The sequence below is a fragment of the Dreissena polymorpha genome, chromosome 7 (assembly GCF_020536995.1).
Source record: "Dreissena polymorpha isolate Duluth1 chromosome 7, UMN_Dpol_1.0, whole genome shotgun sequence".
Taxonomy (NCBI): domain Eukaryota; kingdom Metazoa; phylum Mollusca; class Bivalvia; order Myida; family Dreissenidae; genus Dreissena; species Dreissena polymorpha.
In genome coordinates this window covers 42840409-42858566 of record NC_068361.1, presented here as the reverse complement: position 1 = coordinate 42858566, position 18158 = coordinate 42840409, and the positions used below count along the sequence as shown (strand labels likewise).

Sequence of the window (18158 nt, the reverse complement as noted above, 5' to 3'; positions counted from 1 at the left end):
ACATGTTATTGTTTAAATGCGATCTTTCCTTTTTCACAACGGTTAAAACGTTTATTAATAATACAATACAAAACTAAAATATTGATGAATGTTATAGTAGACTGAAAATTGAGAGGAATTGGTACTAGATCGTCAGAACAAATGGTGTTGTTTTCCAAATTGCAAATAATCGTCTTTTATTACGCCGAAAACTTGGTTTCAGAAGCACACCACAATGAAATAACAAAATTTTATGAAAAAACACACACTAAAATTGTCGCAATACAGTTCTGAAACGGTAAGCGCTTTTTCTTCGTATTGGCTTCATAACAGTGAACATATAAGCATTAATTTACTCAATTAAGCAATATTCGTGTACCTATCTTATATTTCTTACAGTGTTTATAACGGCTATGCTATTGCACCCGAAAATTCTCTTTATTTAAACTTAAAGTATTCTTATTGTTGAGTTTGCATTGTTTTGAAGAAAAGTTCTGCTCTTTGTTGACACGTATCTTCGTTAAAATGGAGTAGAAAGCATGTTAAATTTAGTACTCGTGAAATTATTATCGAATAAATAGTTCGAGTTAATCTCGAATTGATAAGTGTACACGTGATGCTTATTTGCCACATTACCCTCTGCACGATTTGCGAGATGGAACTCGATTACGATAGAAAACGGTGTTATGAAAATACGATAGTATTTGTTAACTTTAAATGAAAGCTAATATGTATGTATAGTTTAAAAAGCTGTATAGTTTTTTACTAGTTTAACATCTTAATAGTATCACTATAAAATACTCTTATCTCAGATGTATATGTCGTGTGTATGTTATATGATATTTAAAACTTCCCGGGTGTGTAAAACCTGATAACGACACAGTTATTGTAAAAACACGACTGCGGCGACTTCGAATGGCTACATCGCGAGTGTAAACGTTATATATTTGCGAGTGAAATTAGCAGACTGTTCGCAACAACAAACTCAAAAAGCGAATTATTCATCTAAAGTTAAAAATGCCCGGGGTAAATCGAGCAGAAAGACACATAGTGTTGGACAAAATTCAAGTTGCGGTACTATAAATAGCTCACGGTCACGAGAAAGGTAAATGTTTACTAGATTTTTGTAAAATGTCTGGTTTAAAAGTGTTAAATGGTAGAGTAGGGGTAGATAGTCAACTAGAAAAGTTTACTTGTGAAACGAGTCGAGGATCGAGTGTTATTGATTTGGTTATGTGTACGCCGTTGTTATTTTCATGTATTGATCAGTTTGAAGTACTTGATCCGAATTTATTATCGGACCACTGTGTGGTACAATTTCACATGACTTCTGTTAAAAATTATTGTTGTTTTAATGAAAGTGATATAAATGAGCGCGATACAGTATCGCATAAAGTATCGCACGTATTCAAATGGGATAATGACAAAAAGGATATTTATATACAATCTTTCAGTAATGCAGAAACTTCTCAATCGTTGATTAATATATGTAATACTATCGATCTTACGAATAGTTTTGCGTCATTAGATAATTGTTTGGAAAATGTCTGTTGTGTAATTGATAATGTGTGTTCACCTTTATTTAAGAAGACAATAAACTAATAAATAATAAAATAATATATGGTTTAATGACGAGTGTCAAAGGGCAAAATCTGAATTCTATAATAACTTGTTCGTCATTGACCATATGTTGTAATATGTGTGTACTCAAGGGCTTAAAGCCTAATGTATGTTGAAATAAACTCTATAAACTCTAAAAAAAACTCTATTTAAATTGTTTGTGTATAAGTACAGAGCATTCGAAAATGAGTGAAAACGAAGACAGTTTATCTGACCACAGTAATGAAAATCTACCCATAAAGAATGAGCAGCTGACTGCAGGTAAGTCTTTATATACTTGATGGACGCATTTTAAGTTGTTGAAATAACGTGTGACATGTTATAACAAGTTATTAATGTTCTGATTGGAAGATGTTAAATGCAAATTACTAATTAAATGAAATTATTGCAACAACTGTTATAGTCTATATTAGTATATATATATATATATATATATATATATATATATATATATATATATATATATATATATATATATATATATAGATATATATTTACAAACATAGTAACGGTAGTTGCATTTTAAACATAAAACATTAGAATAAGCATTCGAGTTTAAACAAGTTTGTGAGTATGATTGGAATCAAAGTTGTTTAAAAATGTTGTACAATGTATTAAGGAAAACCAAATATCTCTGGTGTAATTTAAGTCAAAGAAATAATTTGTAAAAAAAAAAGTTAAAACACAGAGAACCGATAGTTTTCCCCTTCTGAACCTTCCTGAGCCTTCGATAAACCTATGGTCTGCATTAAACACTACAACATGATCTCTAATGGAAAGTTTATCATCTCCATACAGTAATGAGCGGAGTGATATATCCGTGTATTGTTGTATAGTTAATCTTATAGATGTATGCAATTGATAGACCAGTAAAAAGTGGGTAGTGTCGTCTATTTTTCCGCATCGACAAAGTGGCAATGGAACCAGATTTCTCTCAAATAAATATTTATTAAGAGAACTAAAGTAAGTTCTTAGACGTTTGTTGTTCACTTGTTGTCTTCGTTTACCATAATAGAACGATGAATTACTACGAAGTTTGTTAAAATCCATGGCCTTTTTAAAATTAGATATGTTATCAACAAGCTTTGCTTCGTCTGGAAGTGAATTCCAAGCATAAATTGATGGGGACAAGAAGGAATGTTGGTACAGAGAAGTCCTAGTCCGAGCACATCAAAGTGGGATGAATTACGTAACAATCTTGTCGATCGCTTGCCAACTGATTGTGGAGACAGTGAGGACAAATATTCTGGACTAAGACCTTTGACAATTTTGAAGGAAAGAATGAGTTTGTGTTTGGACCTTCTTTTCCCAAAAAGTTCACAGTAAATTTCGTTAGAAAGTAATCTTGAGGACACAAGTCGGGTACAGCCGAGAACAATTTGGGCTGCTTCAGTTCAAATTTTATCTAACTTATGTTTTTCATACTCTTTTCCCATACAACATCAGCATATTCTAGAATAGGACGAATAAACGTGAAAGAAATTATTTGATCGATTGAGTTCCGCTTCCGGTGGTATCAAAACACAAAATAAGATGAAGTAAAATATTACTTTTTTTAGTGATCTTAGTCATATTTTATGGTGAAATTGAATGGATAAATGTGTAGGATAAAGAGCAAAACGCAAGTATGACAATTAAGAAAACTACATCATAAAGACATTAGTAGTTTGTTTGACACTTTTTCCTCTACCGGTATAATGCGGCAGGTGGGGTATCGAATTTATTAAACAAAATTTAGATTGGAAAACTGGTTTAGTACCTACCTACCAGTTTACAGTTAGTTCGTCACGCATGACTGAACAGTCTAATTGTCGAATTACCAACCAAACAACAGTGTGACAAGCAATTGAAATTCAGACAATAGGTACAATACGGTACACTACGACAGAAGATCAGTCGAGGGTGACCGAGCCAGAGCATTGTTTTTCTTTTATCATGATTGTAGTGATTAAAGTAAAAGTAAAATCACGCGGTTATGACTACAAACAATGAATAAAAGATCCCATTCATCAACAGCAAGTGAAAGTGCTTTAACAGACGATAGCCGTTTAGAACCACCAGTTTTTGAAACACCCGTAGCATCAAAGCAAAATAAGAGACATAATAAAAAGAAAAAGACCGACAAAGCTATATCAAACCAGAAAAGCCTGACTGATTTCATGACAAGTAAAGAAACGGAAATGCCAGCAGATCAATCGCAATCATCGATCGAAAAGCGCTTAAAAGAGATCAGCTCAAAATTGTCAAATGTACTAACAAAAGATGACAGCTTAATCATAAAAAATATCATAAGGGAAACGCTCGAAGAACTTAAAGAGAAACTTCTGGGCTCAGTGATGAAACGAATCGAAATAATCGAAGGGAATATGTTTGAACAAGCAAAAGAGGTCGAGTCGCTCAAACAACAAATCGAGGAAAAAAATCTGGAAATTGACTTGTTAAAACAAAACGAACAATCCTCAGAGAAAGCGCATGAGGCCAGTCTTAACGACCTGGAACAGTACGGTCGACGAAACAGCGTCCGAATTACTGGCCTTCTGAATGACACCGAAAACCAAACTTCAAATGCCGTTGCTGAACAATCGGCTAATCTGATAAATCAAAAATTGGGAATACGTATAGAATATAGAGACATTGATGTGGCACATAGGCTCGGCAAATACATTCACAATAAAAACAGACCAGTAATTGTTAAATTTGTGAGACGCCATACAAAAATAGACATCATGAAAAGAGCGCAATTACTAAAGGGCACAGGGATTTTCATCAATGAAGATCTTACCAAAAAATGCCGAGGTTCTTGCTTCGCTACGCCTGAAAGAGCCTACGCTTATAGACAGAGCATGGTCCTACGAAGGGAAGTTGTTTGTTAGATTCAGAGGCAGTGACCGACCTGAGCAAATAAAATCTAACCAATATCAGACTTGGCTTAGTAAGCCGTGGCCAGGAAAGGACAACACCTCGTACGCCAGGAAGGTGTCATCAAGCGACAGAAACGTCCCGTCATCTACACAGAAAATGTAACCGCGATGGTGCTCAAATAAGACTGAAATCTAAATCTACATCTCATTAAAAATCGACAAAAATACATATATGTTTATTTATACATAACCAATTGTAATAAACTTAGGTATAAGAACAACACAAAATTGTATGCATAACCTATCGTAGTAAACTTAGGTAAAAGAGCACAACACTTTATACATAACTTATTATAATAAACTGAGGTAAAAGACACAAAATAGTAACATTAGTCAACAAACAATATTAATAAAAAAATATATACAGATATGCCTTGGTAACATACTACCGAACCAAAACGTCAAGTAAAGTTGTATATTGTATTTGTATAGAAAGCAACTGTACAATATATTTAATTTTCATCACTTATCACTGTGTTTCTCATAGTTTGTTTTTTTCAGAAGCAGAGTTTTTGATTAAAAGAACTGCGTTCGTATTAATTTACAAATGCATATCACTTATTACTGTGTTTTCTCATAGTTTATTATTTTCAGAAGCAGATTTTTTTTATTAAAAGAACTGCGTTCTCATTATTTTAAAAATGCATATATCAGTATATGGATTTAATGTATTTTGTGTGCATTTCTCCCCGGTAGATCTGCACCTTCGTTGATTATATTTGTTTATATAGCTCATAGACAACTATCCAGACACGTAATCATGTTAAATAACAGAACTTCCACGTTCAAGTCAATCAAGTTTAGAGTAAAACAACCATTCTGTGTTGAGGATAATTATTTTGTCAATTTAGCTGTACATATTTACGCATTTCCTGTGTTGATGATTATATTTTTGTACATTTTAGCATGTTTACTTATTTTTTATCCTAGACATATAACACCTACATTGTTATAATTACGCACTTAAGAACATTGATCTATATTTATATATGAAGCGTATGGTGCTTAGAATATATGTATTACAAAAATAAAAAAAAATATGCTACACATACACGTGTGTGTAGTCAGTATATTGTATTTGCTATACAATTTCACTTCACGTATGTTGTCAATTAACATCTTTCTAAGCCGGGCAACAGATTTTTGTAATCCTCTTTTTAATAAAAATTAAAATATTTCCCACGCTCACACACGCACACACGCATATACACAACCAGCACACACACATGCACAAATACGCGCGCGCTCGCGCACGCACACACACACGTGCACACACGCATACGAGCACGCACAATCCCGCACGCGAGCTCGCGCACACGTACGAACACGCGCTCGCACAAACACAAACCATACACAAACAAGCACACATACACACACGCGCGCACGAAAACACGCACACGGACACACATTCACACACACGCGCATACACACACATACTTGAATCCGCGCGCACACTCCTTGACACGAACAAGCACAACACACGCGCATTACACACGCGCGCAACACACGCACACACACCCGCACGCACAAACACAAACACACACGCTCCGAATCATCCCCCACACAATTTGTATTGTCATATTATTATTATTATAAGTTACCATACAATCAACGGTGTTATATATATATACGGTTTGTTTTCTCAATCACTATTTGAAGTAGTTTGTGTATTTCCATTATACTGAAGTGCGCTTTTTTATGCCTCTCATGAACTGTGATTTAAGATATTTATCTATATCTGTATTAACATATGTAAGGGATATATTGTATATACTCTACAAATCCACTTCACTTATGTTGTCAATTAACCTCTTTCCAAACAGGACAATATATTTTTGTAATCTTTTTTGTTAATACAATTTACAATATTTATAGAGAGTAAGACGCTCATATTTTTTGTTACAATATTATAAACACATCTGGTGGTAAGTCTAGTTCATTTTTTTCGGCACTAGATTAACTGTAGGCCAGATACAGTCAAAGCAAGAATACAAGAGTAACATTCCAGAGGTACAAAATGCTTAAACATTTTCCTTATCAAACAAAAACGTATGAATTTCCGTCACTCGATCTAATTAGTTTTTCATTTTCGTACATTGTTAGATCGACATTGCGACGGACATAAGAATGTACTCGTGTATATGTCTCTTGATCTCAACACATTTCGTGTTATTTTGAAATGTGCTTAACGTCTCCTAGATAACATATTACTAAAACGTGTACTGATTGCATTAATTGTGTTTAACAATAAATGAGGATATACAGATATATCCAATAGATGATTTCAAATACAATAGTTGCATAGATTCTTTTTAACTATCATGAACTCTTAACAAATAATAACACAACAAATGTTTGTATCAGGATAACTTTTTTGTCATTGCAATAGTCTTGCTATAGTCGTTATTGTAACATTAGCTTATTTATTATTATGACGTGTCTTACGAGATACAGGTACTCACAGTGAAAAATAATAATACAGCGAGAAGTTTGAAACACATGCATGTATACACACATACACTCACACGTATACAAACACACAAAACACACGCGCGCACTCAACCGCAGACACACGCGCATCCGCACACGCGCACACATGCATACGTACACACACAAACACACGCACTCGCGCACACACCCGCACAACCGCGTGTTTTTACACAACTAGCACAAATACACATACGCGCGCGCTCGCTCGCGCACACACAAGTGCGCACACACGCATACAAACACAAAACACACGCTCGCTCTCAACCGCAGACACATGCGCATCCGCACACACGCGTCTTTTTTTTTTTTACACAACCAACACACGCACACATACACATACGCGCGCGTTCTCGCGCGCACACACGCATGCGTGCACGCATACGCACGCACTCGCGCACACACCCGCACATCCACGATTTTTTTTACACAACTAGCACACACACACACATACGCGTGCGCTCGCTCGCGCGCACACACACAAGTACACACACACACGCATACGTGCACACACACACGCGCGCTCGCGCACACACACGCTCACTGGCTCACGCAACCACAACTGTACACAAACAAGCACACACGCGCATACACATTCACACACACGCGCATACACACACACACACACACGTGCGCACTCATTTACACGTGCATGCACAACACACGCGCATAAAACGCGCACGCAACACGCGCGCACACACCCGCACACATCCGCACACACCCGCACACACCCGCACACACCCGCACACACAAACACACACGCACCGAACCACCCTCCACACACGATCAAGAAGTTCTTATTCTTATTATATTATTATTATTATAAGTTACCATACAATCTAACGTGTTATATGTGTACTTTTTGCCTCTCAGATCACTATTCGTCAATCAGTTTGTGTATTTTCCAGCGAACGGAAGTACGCTTTTTTGTGTCTCTATTGGGGACTTGTCGTTTTATTGTTGTTGTTTTTTCTCATTATTGTTATTTTTTTTCATTTCTTCTTTTTCTATGGAAAATTCATCTGTTTGTATCCATAATTTTTGTTTTCTATTTTTGTTTGCATATGTAGACATCTTATGTCTTATAGTAGAATCTAACTGGACATGTTTTAAAATAGAAACTTACTGGACAAACACACACAAATTATCATTTATATCACCCACCACTTTTTTAAATGATTAAATTATGTACTCATGTTAAAGGGCTAAACAATAAAGACAAACGCATAAAAATTTTCAAATGGTTAGACAAAATAAATATAGTATATGCCTATTACAGGAAAGTCACTTTACACATACTTTAGCACAAACCTTAAAAGATGAATGGGACGGAGACATCTATCTTAGTGGACAACATACTAATAAACAAGGCATTGCCTTTCTGATAAAAAATAATATAGGGATCACAGTCGATAACTTTAATGAAATAATAATTGGCAGACAAGCAAGTATAGATATCAAAATACACGAAACACAATTAACATTAATCAACATTTACGGCCCTAACATAGATGATCCGACTTTTTACGAAACATTACAATCCTTTATAATTAATAATCAAGATAAAAACATTATAGTCGGTGGTGATTTCAATACTGTTCTTAACCCATTATTAGATAAAAGAAATGGAAACCTTTATACTCATCCTAAAAATAGAAACATTTTAAATAACATACTTGAAAACTACATTATGATAGACATATGGCGCACAGTTAATCCCAACGAAAGCAAATACACCTGGCACTCAAACATAAAACCAACAATATTTTGTAGATTAGACTATTTTTTAATATCAGAGTCACTTTGCAACATTATTGAAACATGTAACATAAAACCAGGATTTATGACTGACCACTCTCTAGTTGAACTTAAACTGCACAAAATACAACCTGAAAGAGGCCCAGGATACTTTAAAATTAACAACAGCATCTTATTGGATACACAATATCAAACAGAAATAAAACAGGAAATATTAAATACAGTTCAAAATAATAAAGATGCAAACCCAAACACCTTATGGGAAGTAATTAAAGGAAATAACACAACAATTAGATACACATCATTTAAACAAAAAGAAACACACAAACTTGAAACTGAAACCATCAAAACCATTGAAACACTTGAAAAACAATTGCATCAAACAAACACAAATGATACCACCGACATTGAAAATGAAATAACATTAAAAAAACAAATATTAAATGGAATCTATCATACACATCTCAATGGAATAATACTAAGAGCGCGTGCACAGCATGTTGAACACAATGAAAGAAATACAAAATACTTCGCAAACATTGAAAAACGTAGAAGTGAACAAAAAACTGTTCACAAATTAGTAGTCAATGGCAAAGATATAACAAACATAACTCAAATACTAGAAGAACAACGTTTATTTTTCGAAACCCTCTATAAACGAAAACATGTTGAAAATAACACCCTTTTTAAAAATACTCATCACGCTTTAAACCAAGAGGAAAAAGAACTGTGCGACGGATTGCTTAATGAATATGAATGTGGATTAGCCCTAAAAGAAATGCAAAATAACAAAAGCCCAGGATCTGATGGCATCACAATCGAATTTTATAAAATATTCTGGAACGATATAAAAACACATCTAATTAATTCACTTAACTATTCATTTAACAACGAAAACTTAACTACGCTACAAAAACAAGGTATAATATCACTTATTCCAAAACCTGGAAAAAACTTAGAATCCTTATCAAACTGGCGCCCGATTAGTTTACTAAACAATGATTATAAAATGGCATTGTAGAATCTAGTCTCTGTGATTTATGTTCAATGTCTGTTGAAACTAATATGCATTTGTTTTGGAATTGTCCTAATGTTCATATTTTTTGGAACAACATTGAGACATATATAAAATCCGAACTTAGCATTTGTACTAATTTCAAATTGTCTTATGAATGTATTTCACTTTGTAATACTTTTATCAACAATAGAAACTGCTCAAACTGTATCAATTTTATTGTATTACTAGGAAAATATTTTATATTTAAATGCAAATATCAACGATGTCCACCAATTTTTCAAAGATTTTTAGTATATTTTAAATACAAAATAAAAATCGAAGAGATTATCGCAAGCTGGAAGGGTAAAACTGAAAAACATACTCAGAAATTGAATAATTTTGTGATTTAATTCTGTTTTCTTAAATTTCAGGGAAAAAAGAAGATAAATATGTTAATATATCTTCTTCATATGCTTTTCTACTTGTATTCGTTTGTGTCCTTCATTATTTAAAACATCACACCTTTTTTCATTTTCATGTATTCCATATGTTTATATATATATGTACTTTTCCCTGTGTAAAATGATGGTATGTGCATATATTATGTAGTGAATAAAGTACTAAAAACGGAAAAAAAAAATAAAATAAAATTGCAACTTAAAGTATAGCAAACAGAATAAAAAAAATATTACCATCAATCATTTCAAAATCTCAATCTGGTTTCATAAAAGGACGTTACATTGGTGAAAACGTTCGTCTTATCCAAGAATGCATCAACGATTTCAACAATTCAAACAATCCTGGTCTCATATTCTTTGCAGACTTTGAAAAGGCATTCGATTCGCTTGATCATTCATTTATGTTCTCTTGCTTAGAAAATATGAACTTTGGTGAAAGTCTCATTCAATGGGTCAAACTATTCTATACCGATATTAACAGTTTAATCATTAACAATGGCTTCTTTTCAAACAGTTTTAACATCGAACGAGGGGTTCGACAAGGATGTCCACTCTCATCATCGCTATTTATTATTTGCATCGAGTATCTATCACATCACATCCAATCAAATACACACATAAAAGGCATATCACTAGAACCTGATTAAGATATCAAACAGTCCCTATTTGCTGACGATGCAACTTATTTTTTAAACGACAATTACGATTCTTTCCATAACCTAATAGAGTCACTAACCCTTTACGGAATGACATCGGGTCTTAAACTAAACAAAAGTAAATGTACTGTGCTACGAGTAGGTAAATTAAAACAAAGTAATGTCCTATATAAAAAAGAAATGAAATTTAATTGGACATCCGATGAAGCCACAACGTTAGGAATTACTTTCACAAATAATGAAAAGGATACAGTTCTTAAAAACATACTACCTAAATTACAGAATTTTAAAAACTGCTTAAAATCATGGCATCACCGTTAACTTACACTAATCGGAAAAAACACAGTATTGAAAACGTTTGCACTTCCTAAATAAATTTATGTATTAACAGTTCTCCCAAATCCACCAAATGATGTTATTAACGATATAAAATCATCAATATTTAATTTCATATGGGACGGTAAGCTTGATAAAATAAAACGAACTCAGTTAATTCAATCTGTAGAAAATGGAGGTATCCAATTAACGAACATTGACTCGTTCTTGAATGCAATCAAATGCAGCTGGGTTAAAAGATACCTAGATAATACCAATACAAGTAAATGGAAATTATTCTACCAGAAAATCCTAAAAAAATATGGTGACTCCTTACTCTTTGAATGCAACATCAGCAATACTATCTTACATGAAATTGCAAACGAAAACATATTTCTGGCTGATGTTCTATTAGCATGGAGTGATGTCACTCATAACCTAGAAACCCAAACCAGCAGTAAAATTATTTTATGGAACAATAAAGACATAACTTTAAACAATAAAAACAATAAGACGTTTTTCTATAAAGATTGGTTTGAACGAAGCATTAAATATGTCGACCAATTATATGACTACAGAATTAAGGATTTCTACTCTTTTGATGATATATGCTACATATACGGAATACCTTCAAATAATTTTCTGAAGTACTACACACTAATCAAAAGCATACCCATACATATTAAATCTGAAATCAATACAAATAATACACCATGTACTCAAACAACATTCGTAGAAAACATACTTGGAAGAAAAAACAAACCGAATAAAATATTTTACACACTACAAATTAAAAACCCTACAGAAAACTCCAAAACCCAAAATAAATGGCAAGTCCTTTTCGGAGAACATGAAATTAATTGGAAACACATATTTACCATGCCATATAAAGCAACTATTGAAAGCACACTGAGAAATTTTCAATATAAATACATCCATAGAATTATAGCTACAAATAAATATCTCTTTAAATGCAAATTATCTCACTCAAATCTGTGTGACTTCTGCGGTGAAAAATTCGAAACTATAGAACATCTTTTTTGGGAGTGCAAACACATCCAGCCTATTTGGAATTAATTAGTATCTTTTCTTGAACAACAGCAACTAAACGTTAAACTATCTTTCTTAAATGTAAGTTTCGGAATTTATTCATTGAAATCAATAGACTGTAATAATATTGTGAATTTTATTCTTATATTGATGAAATATTTTATCTTTAACATGAAGTACAAAAAACAAGTACCAAATTTTAATTGTTTTGTCCATAGTCTTAAACTAAAAATCCAGATTGAGAAAGAAATAGCCCTCAGTAATGACACATTACAAATCTTTGAACAAAAATGGAATCGGATTAAATTCTCATAATGTTTGTCCACTTACATACATTTCACTCTAATGTTAGTTTATCTTTCTTAAATATTTGTGTGTATTTTTTTCAATCTTATAAGATCATTGTGAATATACAAAAAAACACACAAGTCCAGTATGCTTTCTTCCGACTTTATACAACTCATCATTTTTTATAACTATTCTTCTGTTGTTCTTTTTTTTCCTCTTTAGAAAAAATATATATTAGCATATATTGTATAACATGTCTGAACTTTATTGCTTTGTACAATCACTATGTTGTATGATCATATACATGTATACATTGTATGTATTATATTGAATAAAAAAAAAATTAAAAAAATTATTTCTTCGTTCAATGCGAAAACGAAGCTTTTTTTTAAATGTTGACACGTGGCCATGCCTTAAATTTAATACTCTCAATTTGTTGATGCCAATTTCCATCATTTGACAGAATAACGCCTAAATATCTGCTTTGACTATTCACTAAGGGAATCGGAATATCGTATATGTGGATATGTTAATCATTTGCAAGTTGTTTTTATTGTGACCAAACATAAATACAATATGTACAATGCCTATACACAGCATATATACAAAACATTAAACTACTTCTTTGTGTATTGATCGAAGTTAAACTATATAAGAATTATAAAAAAACATTCAAAAGTTGAACTTATAGGAGTATTAGGGCGTACCGGTGTGCGTTATATCGCCAAAACCATTTTGAATTAAGTTTTTGTATTCCTTGTATATGTTCTTAATGTGACAGGTCAGTATCAAACATTAATACTACACAAAGTTTTCTTCTTACACATTTCAAGAATGCTACACGTGAACAGGTCGTTAACAAATGTTTTTATCTAGTGCTAAATAACAAATACGCTATCGCAGTAATATAAAAGAACAATAAATGCACGTTATCGATCAGAATGTATTATACAACATTTCGCAATGAATTATAACATGTCAATTAAAAATATGTGTATTTGAAACACATTTTTAAAGAGCACAGATGCATGATGGAATCAAAGCAAATATTTAATGTCAATAATAGTATGTAAGCTCTCTATTTCACCTTTTTTCAGACAAAATAATAATAATGTATGATAAAACTCTATATATTCATCCGTTTTATGTATTTAATTTCAAACTACCTGACCATAAACAATCATTGGTAACACCATAATCTGGCTATGATATAATATATTAGCGAAAGAGCCAAAACAAATGTTATATACAGAATTATACTTTATCAGGTACATGCTAATTTTTAAATATAGCCCATGTTTCTCATTTTTTTGGTACGCATGTTACTATGCTTTATTTGTGTGCTTAAAAATGTACTAATTGTAAATGAAAGATTTTAAGCTTTTTGAAAAATAATAACATATGCCTAAAGGCTTTTGATAAGTTATGTCAAGATAACGTGAAAAAAAACGCTCAAATGTATTTGCCCTTCTTGTTGTTTAGGTTGTTTGATTATTCAGCTATATGCAGCCACTTCATTTTTTATTTTCATGTTCTGTATTTGAGTAGGATATAGATTGTGACATTCAAGTGGCAATTATAATTTTCAAATTTCATTCATGATATAAAAAGTATGAATGATGATATCTTTTAAAGGAACCAGCTCTGGAGGACGCTATATACCTGAACATTTCAAAGCGACTCGCCAGAAGTTTGAACAAATGGCAACAGTGGTCATAGTACCACAGGAAAGAGGTCTTAAGACAAAGCCGATGTCTGCGAAACAATTTCATGACACCGAACTAAATGTGTGAGTTATTAATGCAATAACTGACTCATAGAGCTAATTGTAGATCTAAAATCATACGGCTTTGTGCTCATGAATATGTGGCTTGTCAAATGATGATTACTATTACAGGAAACCTGACGTGAGACCTAAAGAGAATAAAACAGATACGAAGCAATTTTCATCTAAACCAAACCGTTCGTCGACAGGTAATGTATCCAAAATTTCAATTGGGTTTCAAGTTGATTTAAATGTTTTAGATGTTGGATGTATTGTGCTTTTTCTAATAAAAATAATTCAGAAAAGATAATCATTGCTCAGATATGTCTAACACATAAGACCTTGCACTCAAAGCAAATGCTACTAACGTTCTATTCATTTATGTGCAATACATAGTTTTGTTCTTTTCTGCAAATGTTCTGGTCCTGTCAATTTATATTGGCTTAGTTCTTCTTAAAGGTATTCTTTTTTTTCAATTGTTACGATATTTTCTGTCATTTGTACGAACGCTTAAATCCATTTTGCATACCTTGTACTGTTTTGATTTCTGCACATAATATTATAAACCCTGTTTATTGAGCAAGACTGTATAGAAATCCCTAGGTTAGAAGAGATACAATTAACTCTTACTCAAACAAAGAACTTGGTGTCTATGAAAACATATACAGAGCTCATTTGCATTTTATGGCGTAAGTAAAACTCACGACACTCAATATAAACACTATTAAAGATAGGTCACCTAAAACAATAATCAAACACATTGATTCTTTTTACCGGTAAACACACTAGCCAAAATATTAACAAAAATATTAACGCTTGCCGTCGCGCACTTCACGAATAAGCTGCTTAAAATAATTCAAAGTACCGAATTATAGATCGTTTGAATCTGCAAATTTGTATAAATTTTTTTTAAAACGATCACATTCACTGTCGCTTAAAGGTCAAAAACTGAATTTACCCAAATGGCACAAATAAGCGTTTTAGCCGTTGGCCTCTACAAATAGAACTATTACAATCTTGACGATTTGGATTGCACATTTATTTCTCGATTTCAGTACATTCTGCTCGTTAATAACTCGAATTTGAAATTTTCCCATCATTTCTGTTAATGATTTTATTGAATATATTATTGACTAAATCATCATTTTTTAGCTCATCTATTTTTTGAAAAAAAATTATGAGCTATTGTCATCACCTTGGCGTCGGCGTTGGCGTTGGCGTTGGCGTTGGCGTTGGCGTTGGCGTCGGCGTCCGGTTAAGTTTTGCGTTTAGGTCCACTTTTCTCAGAAAGTATCAATGCTATTGCATTCAAACTTGGTACACTTACTTACTATCATGAGGGGACTAGGCAGGCAAAGTTAGATAACTCTGGCGTGCATTTTGACAGAATTATGTGCCCTTTTTGTACTTAAAAAATTGCAAATTTTGGTTAAGTTTTGCGTTTAGTTCCACTTTTCTCAGTAAGTATCAATGCTATTGCATTCAAACTTGGTACACTTACTTACTATCATGAGGGGACTGGGCAGGCAAAGTTAGATAACTCTGGCATGCATTTTGACAGAATTATGTGCCCTTTTTATACTTAGAAAATTGACAATTTTGGTTAAGTTTTGTGTTTAGGTCCATTTTATTCCTTAAGCATCAAAGCTATTGCTTTCATACTTGCAACACTTACTAACTATCATAAGGGGACTGTGCAGGCAAAGTAATGTAACTCTGACTGGCATTTTGACAGAATTATGTGCCCTTTTTATACTTAGAAAATTGAAAATTTGATTAAGTTTTGTGTTTAGGTCCACTTTATTCCTACAGTATCAAAGCTATTGCTTTCATACTTGCAAGATTTATGAACTATCATAAGGGGACGGTGCAGGCAAAGTTATGTAACTCTGACTGGCATTTGGACGGAATTATGGGCCCTTTATACTTAGAAAATTGAAAATTTGGTTAAGATTTATGTTTTGGTCACTTTACCCCTAAAGTATCATAGATATTGCTTTCATACTTGGAACACTCACAAACTATCATAAGGGTACAGTAAAAGGACAAGTTGCATAACTCTGGTTGTCATTGTTACGGAATTATGGCCCTTTTTTGACTTAGTAACTTTTAATATATGGTTAAATTTTGTGTTTCGATCCACTCGAAGTATCAAGGCTATTGCTTTCAAACTTCAAATACTTACATGCTATCATGAGGTTACTGTACCTGGCAACTTGAATTTTACTTTGACCTTTGAATGACCTTGACTCTCAAGGTCAAATTATTAAATTTTGCTAAAATTGCCATAACTTCTTTATTTATGATTAGATTTGATTGATACTTTGATGAAACTACTCTTACCTGACATACCACAATAGACTTCACCCAAACCATCCCCCGTGCCCTCCCCCCCCTCCCCCCCCTCCCCCCCCCCCCTAATTTTTTTTTTTTTTTTTTTTTTTATAAGATCATCTCACAAATGACCACCACACCCTCACACTATACCCCCACCCCACCCCCCCACCCCCCCCCCAAATTTTTTTTTTGATTTTTTTTTTTTTTTTTTTTTTTTTTTTTTAAGATCATCTCACAAATTATCACCACACCCTCACACTATACCCCCCCCCCGATTTTTTTTTTTTTTTTTTTTTTTTTTCGCTTTTTTGGAAGATAATGTAATAAATGTCCACAACCCCACACTATACACCCCTCTTCACTCCACTCCTCCCTCCTTTGTGATTGAAAATGAGAGTCCCTTCACCTTTAAAAAGAAAATAGATGAGCGGTCTGCACCCGCAAGGCGGTGCTCTTGTTAAAGAATTTTCGTTTACGTCAGCTTTTTAAGTGTCATTTCTGCATTTGGTTCCTCAATTCATTTCCAATTATTACCATGGTTATTCACAGATTTAATGCGTAAAAACGGACAAAGCATTCGTAAACAACAAGAAGATGTAATACTATCGGAATCTCGAGTCAAGCCACCGATACCAGGTCCTAGACATCGTATCCTAGACACATACACCATGTAATTTCTATTTAAAGACGTACATGTTTATCGTTGAGAGATGCAAATGTAATGATACTTCAGATATACGAGAGAATCCTTAATTTGAATATAAACACATTAAAACTAGGATTACCGCAGTAGAATTTTATTGCGAAGCGTTTGGTAATAATCGGCGTATTAACTTAATACTGTTTCATTGAAATGTGTGAAGTGTACTGATTGTGCTATTCGTTATTAACACTCATTGTTGTTTTCGTGTGTTTAGTTGATCCCATGATCTATTGTTTAGATCCTCAGGAAGAGAAGAAGGAGCATGTGGGGGAGATCCCATAGATTCAGCTTCATTGCGCGTGAATAGTGGTAACGTGTTCTTATAACTTCCATTAACTTGTTTCACTGACCAAACGATATGTTGTTAATGGATATCTTTCCTGGGCGATGATCGCTCCGCCCACTTAGTCACGTGACTTAGCGGTTTGAAAACCTACACTACCTAACACCAGAGCTTCTTTGCCTATAGATTGCCTATTGATTAAGCGATATTCCAGCTTATTTTTTTGGACTTTTCACCCCTATAACACTAGTATAAGGGGTTTGTGTCATATATTAATTATGCAAAAAAATTAGTTTGAAAAGAATATTAGCTATGTTTAACGGGTATTTCGGCACTTTAAACGCGCTCCCAAACGCTTGCGCGCTTACCGAAATATAACAAGTCACTAAGTGTAATGGTGGTATTAGTAATAAATTAACACCTCTTCACTAGTATTTACCCATGTTGTTTACGAACATACTAACGAAACATATTTTCCACATGTATTTGACACGGACAGAGCTTTATAACTGGAATTTCGCTTAAGTTGTACACGCTTTAT

General features: G+C 33.3%; 1 protein-coding gene across 4 annotated transcripts in view; it reads left to right on the top strand.

The window, feature by feature from the left end:
* Nucleotides 1-891: 891 nt before the first annotated feature.
* The window catches only part of LOC127839070 (uncharacterized), a 32542-nt gene continuing 15275 nt past the window's right edge, over nt 892-18158 (top strand). For 3 of the 4 annotated variants that reach the window (XR_008030133.1, XM_052367239.1, XM_052367236.1), the window contains exons 1-5: nt 1194-1860; nt 14165-14318; nt 14427-14503; nt 17181-17301; nt 17573-17643. Coding sequence is in view for 3 of the 4 variants with exons in the window: in XM_052367239.1 (XP_052223199.1) it covers nt 1785-1860; nt 14165-14318; nt 14427-14503; nt 17181-17301; nt 17573-17643 (499 nt within the window). In the remaining variant the exon portion in view is untranslated. Of the gene's footprint in view, nt 1085-1193; nt 1861-14164; nt 14319-14426; nt 14504-17180; nt 17302-17572; nt 17644-18158 lie in introns of those variants that run through there. The other variant, XM_052367238.1, reaches the window with a different exon arrangement.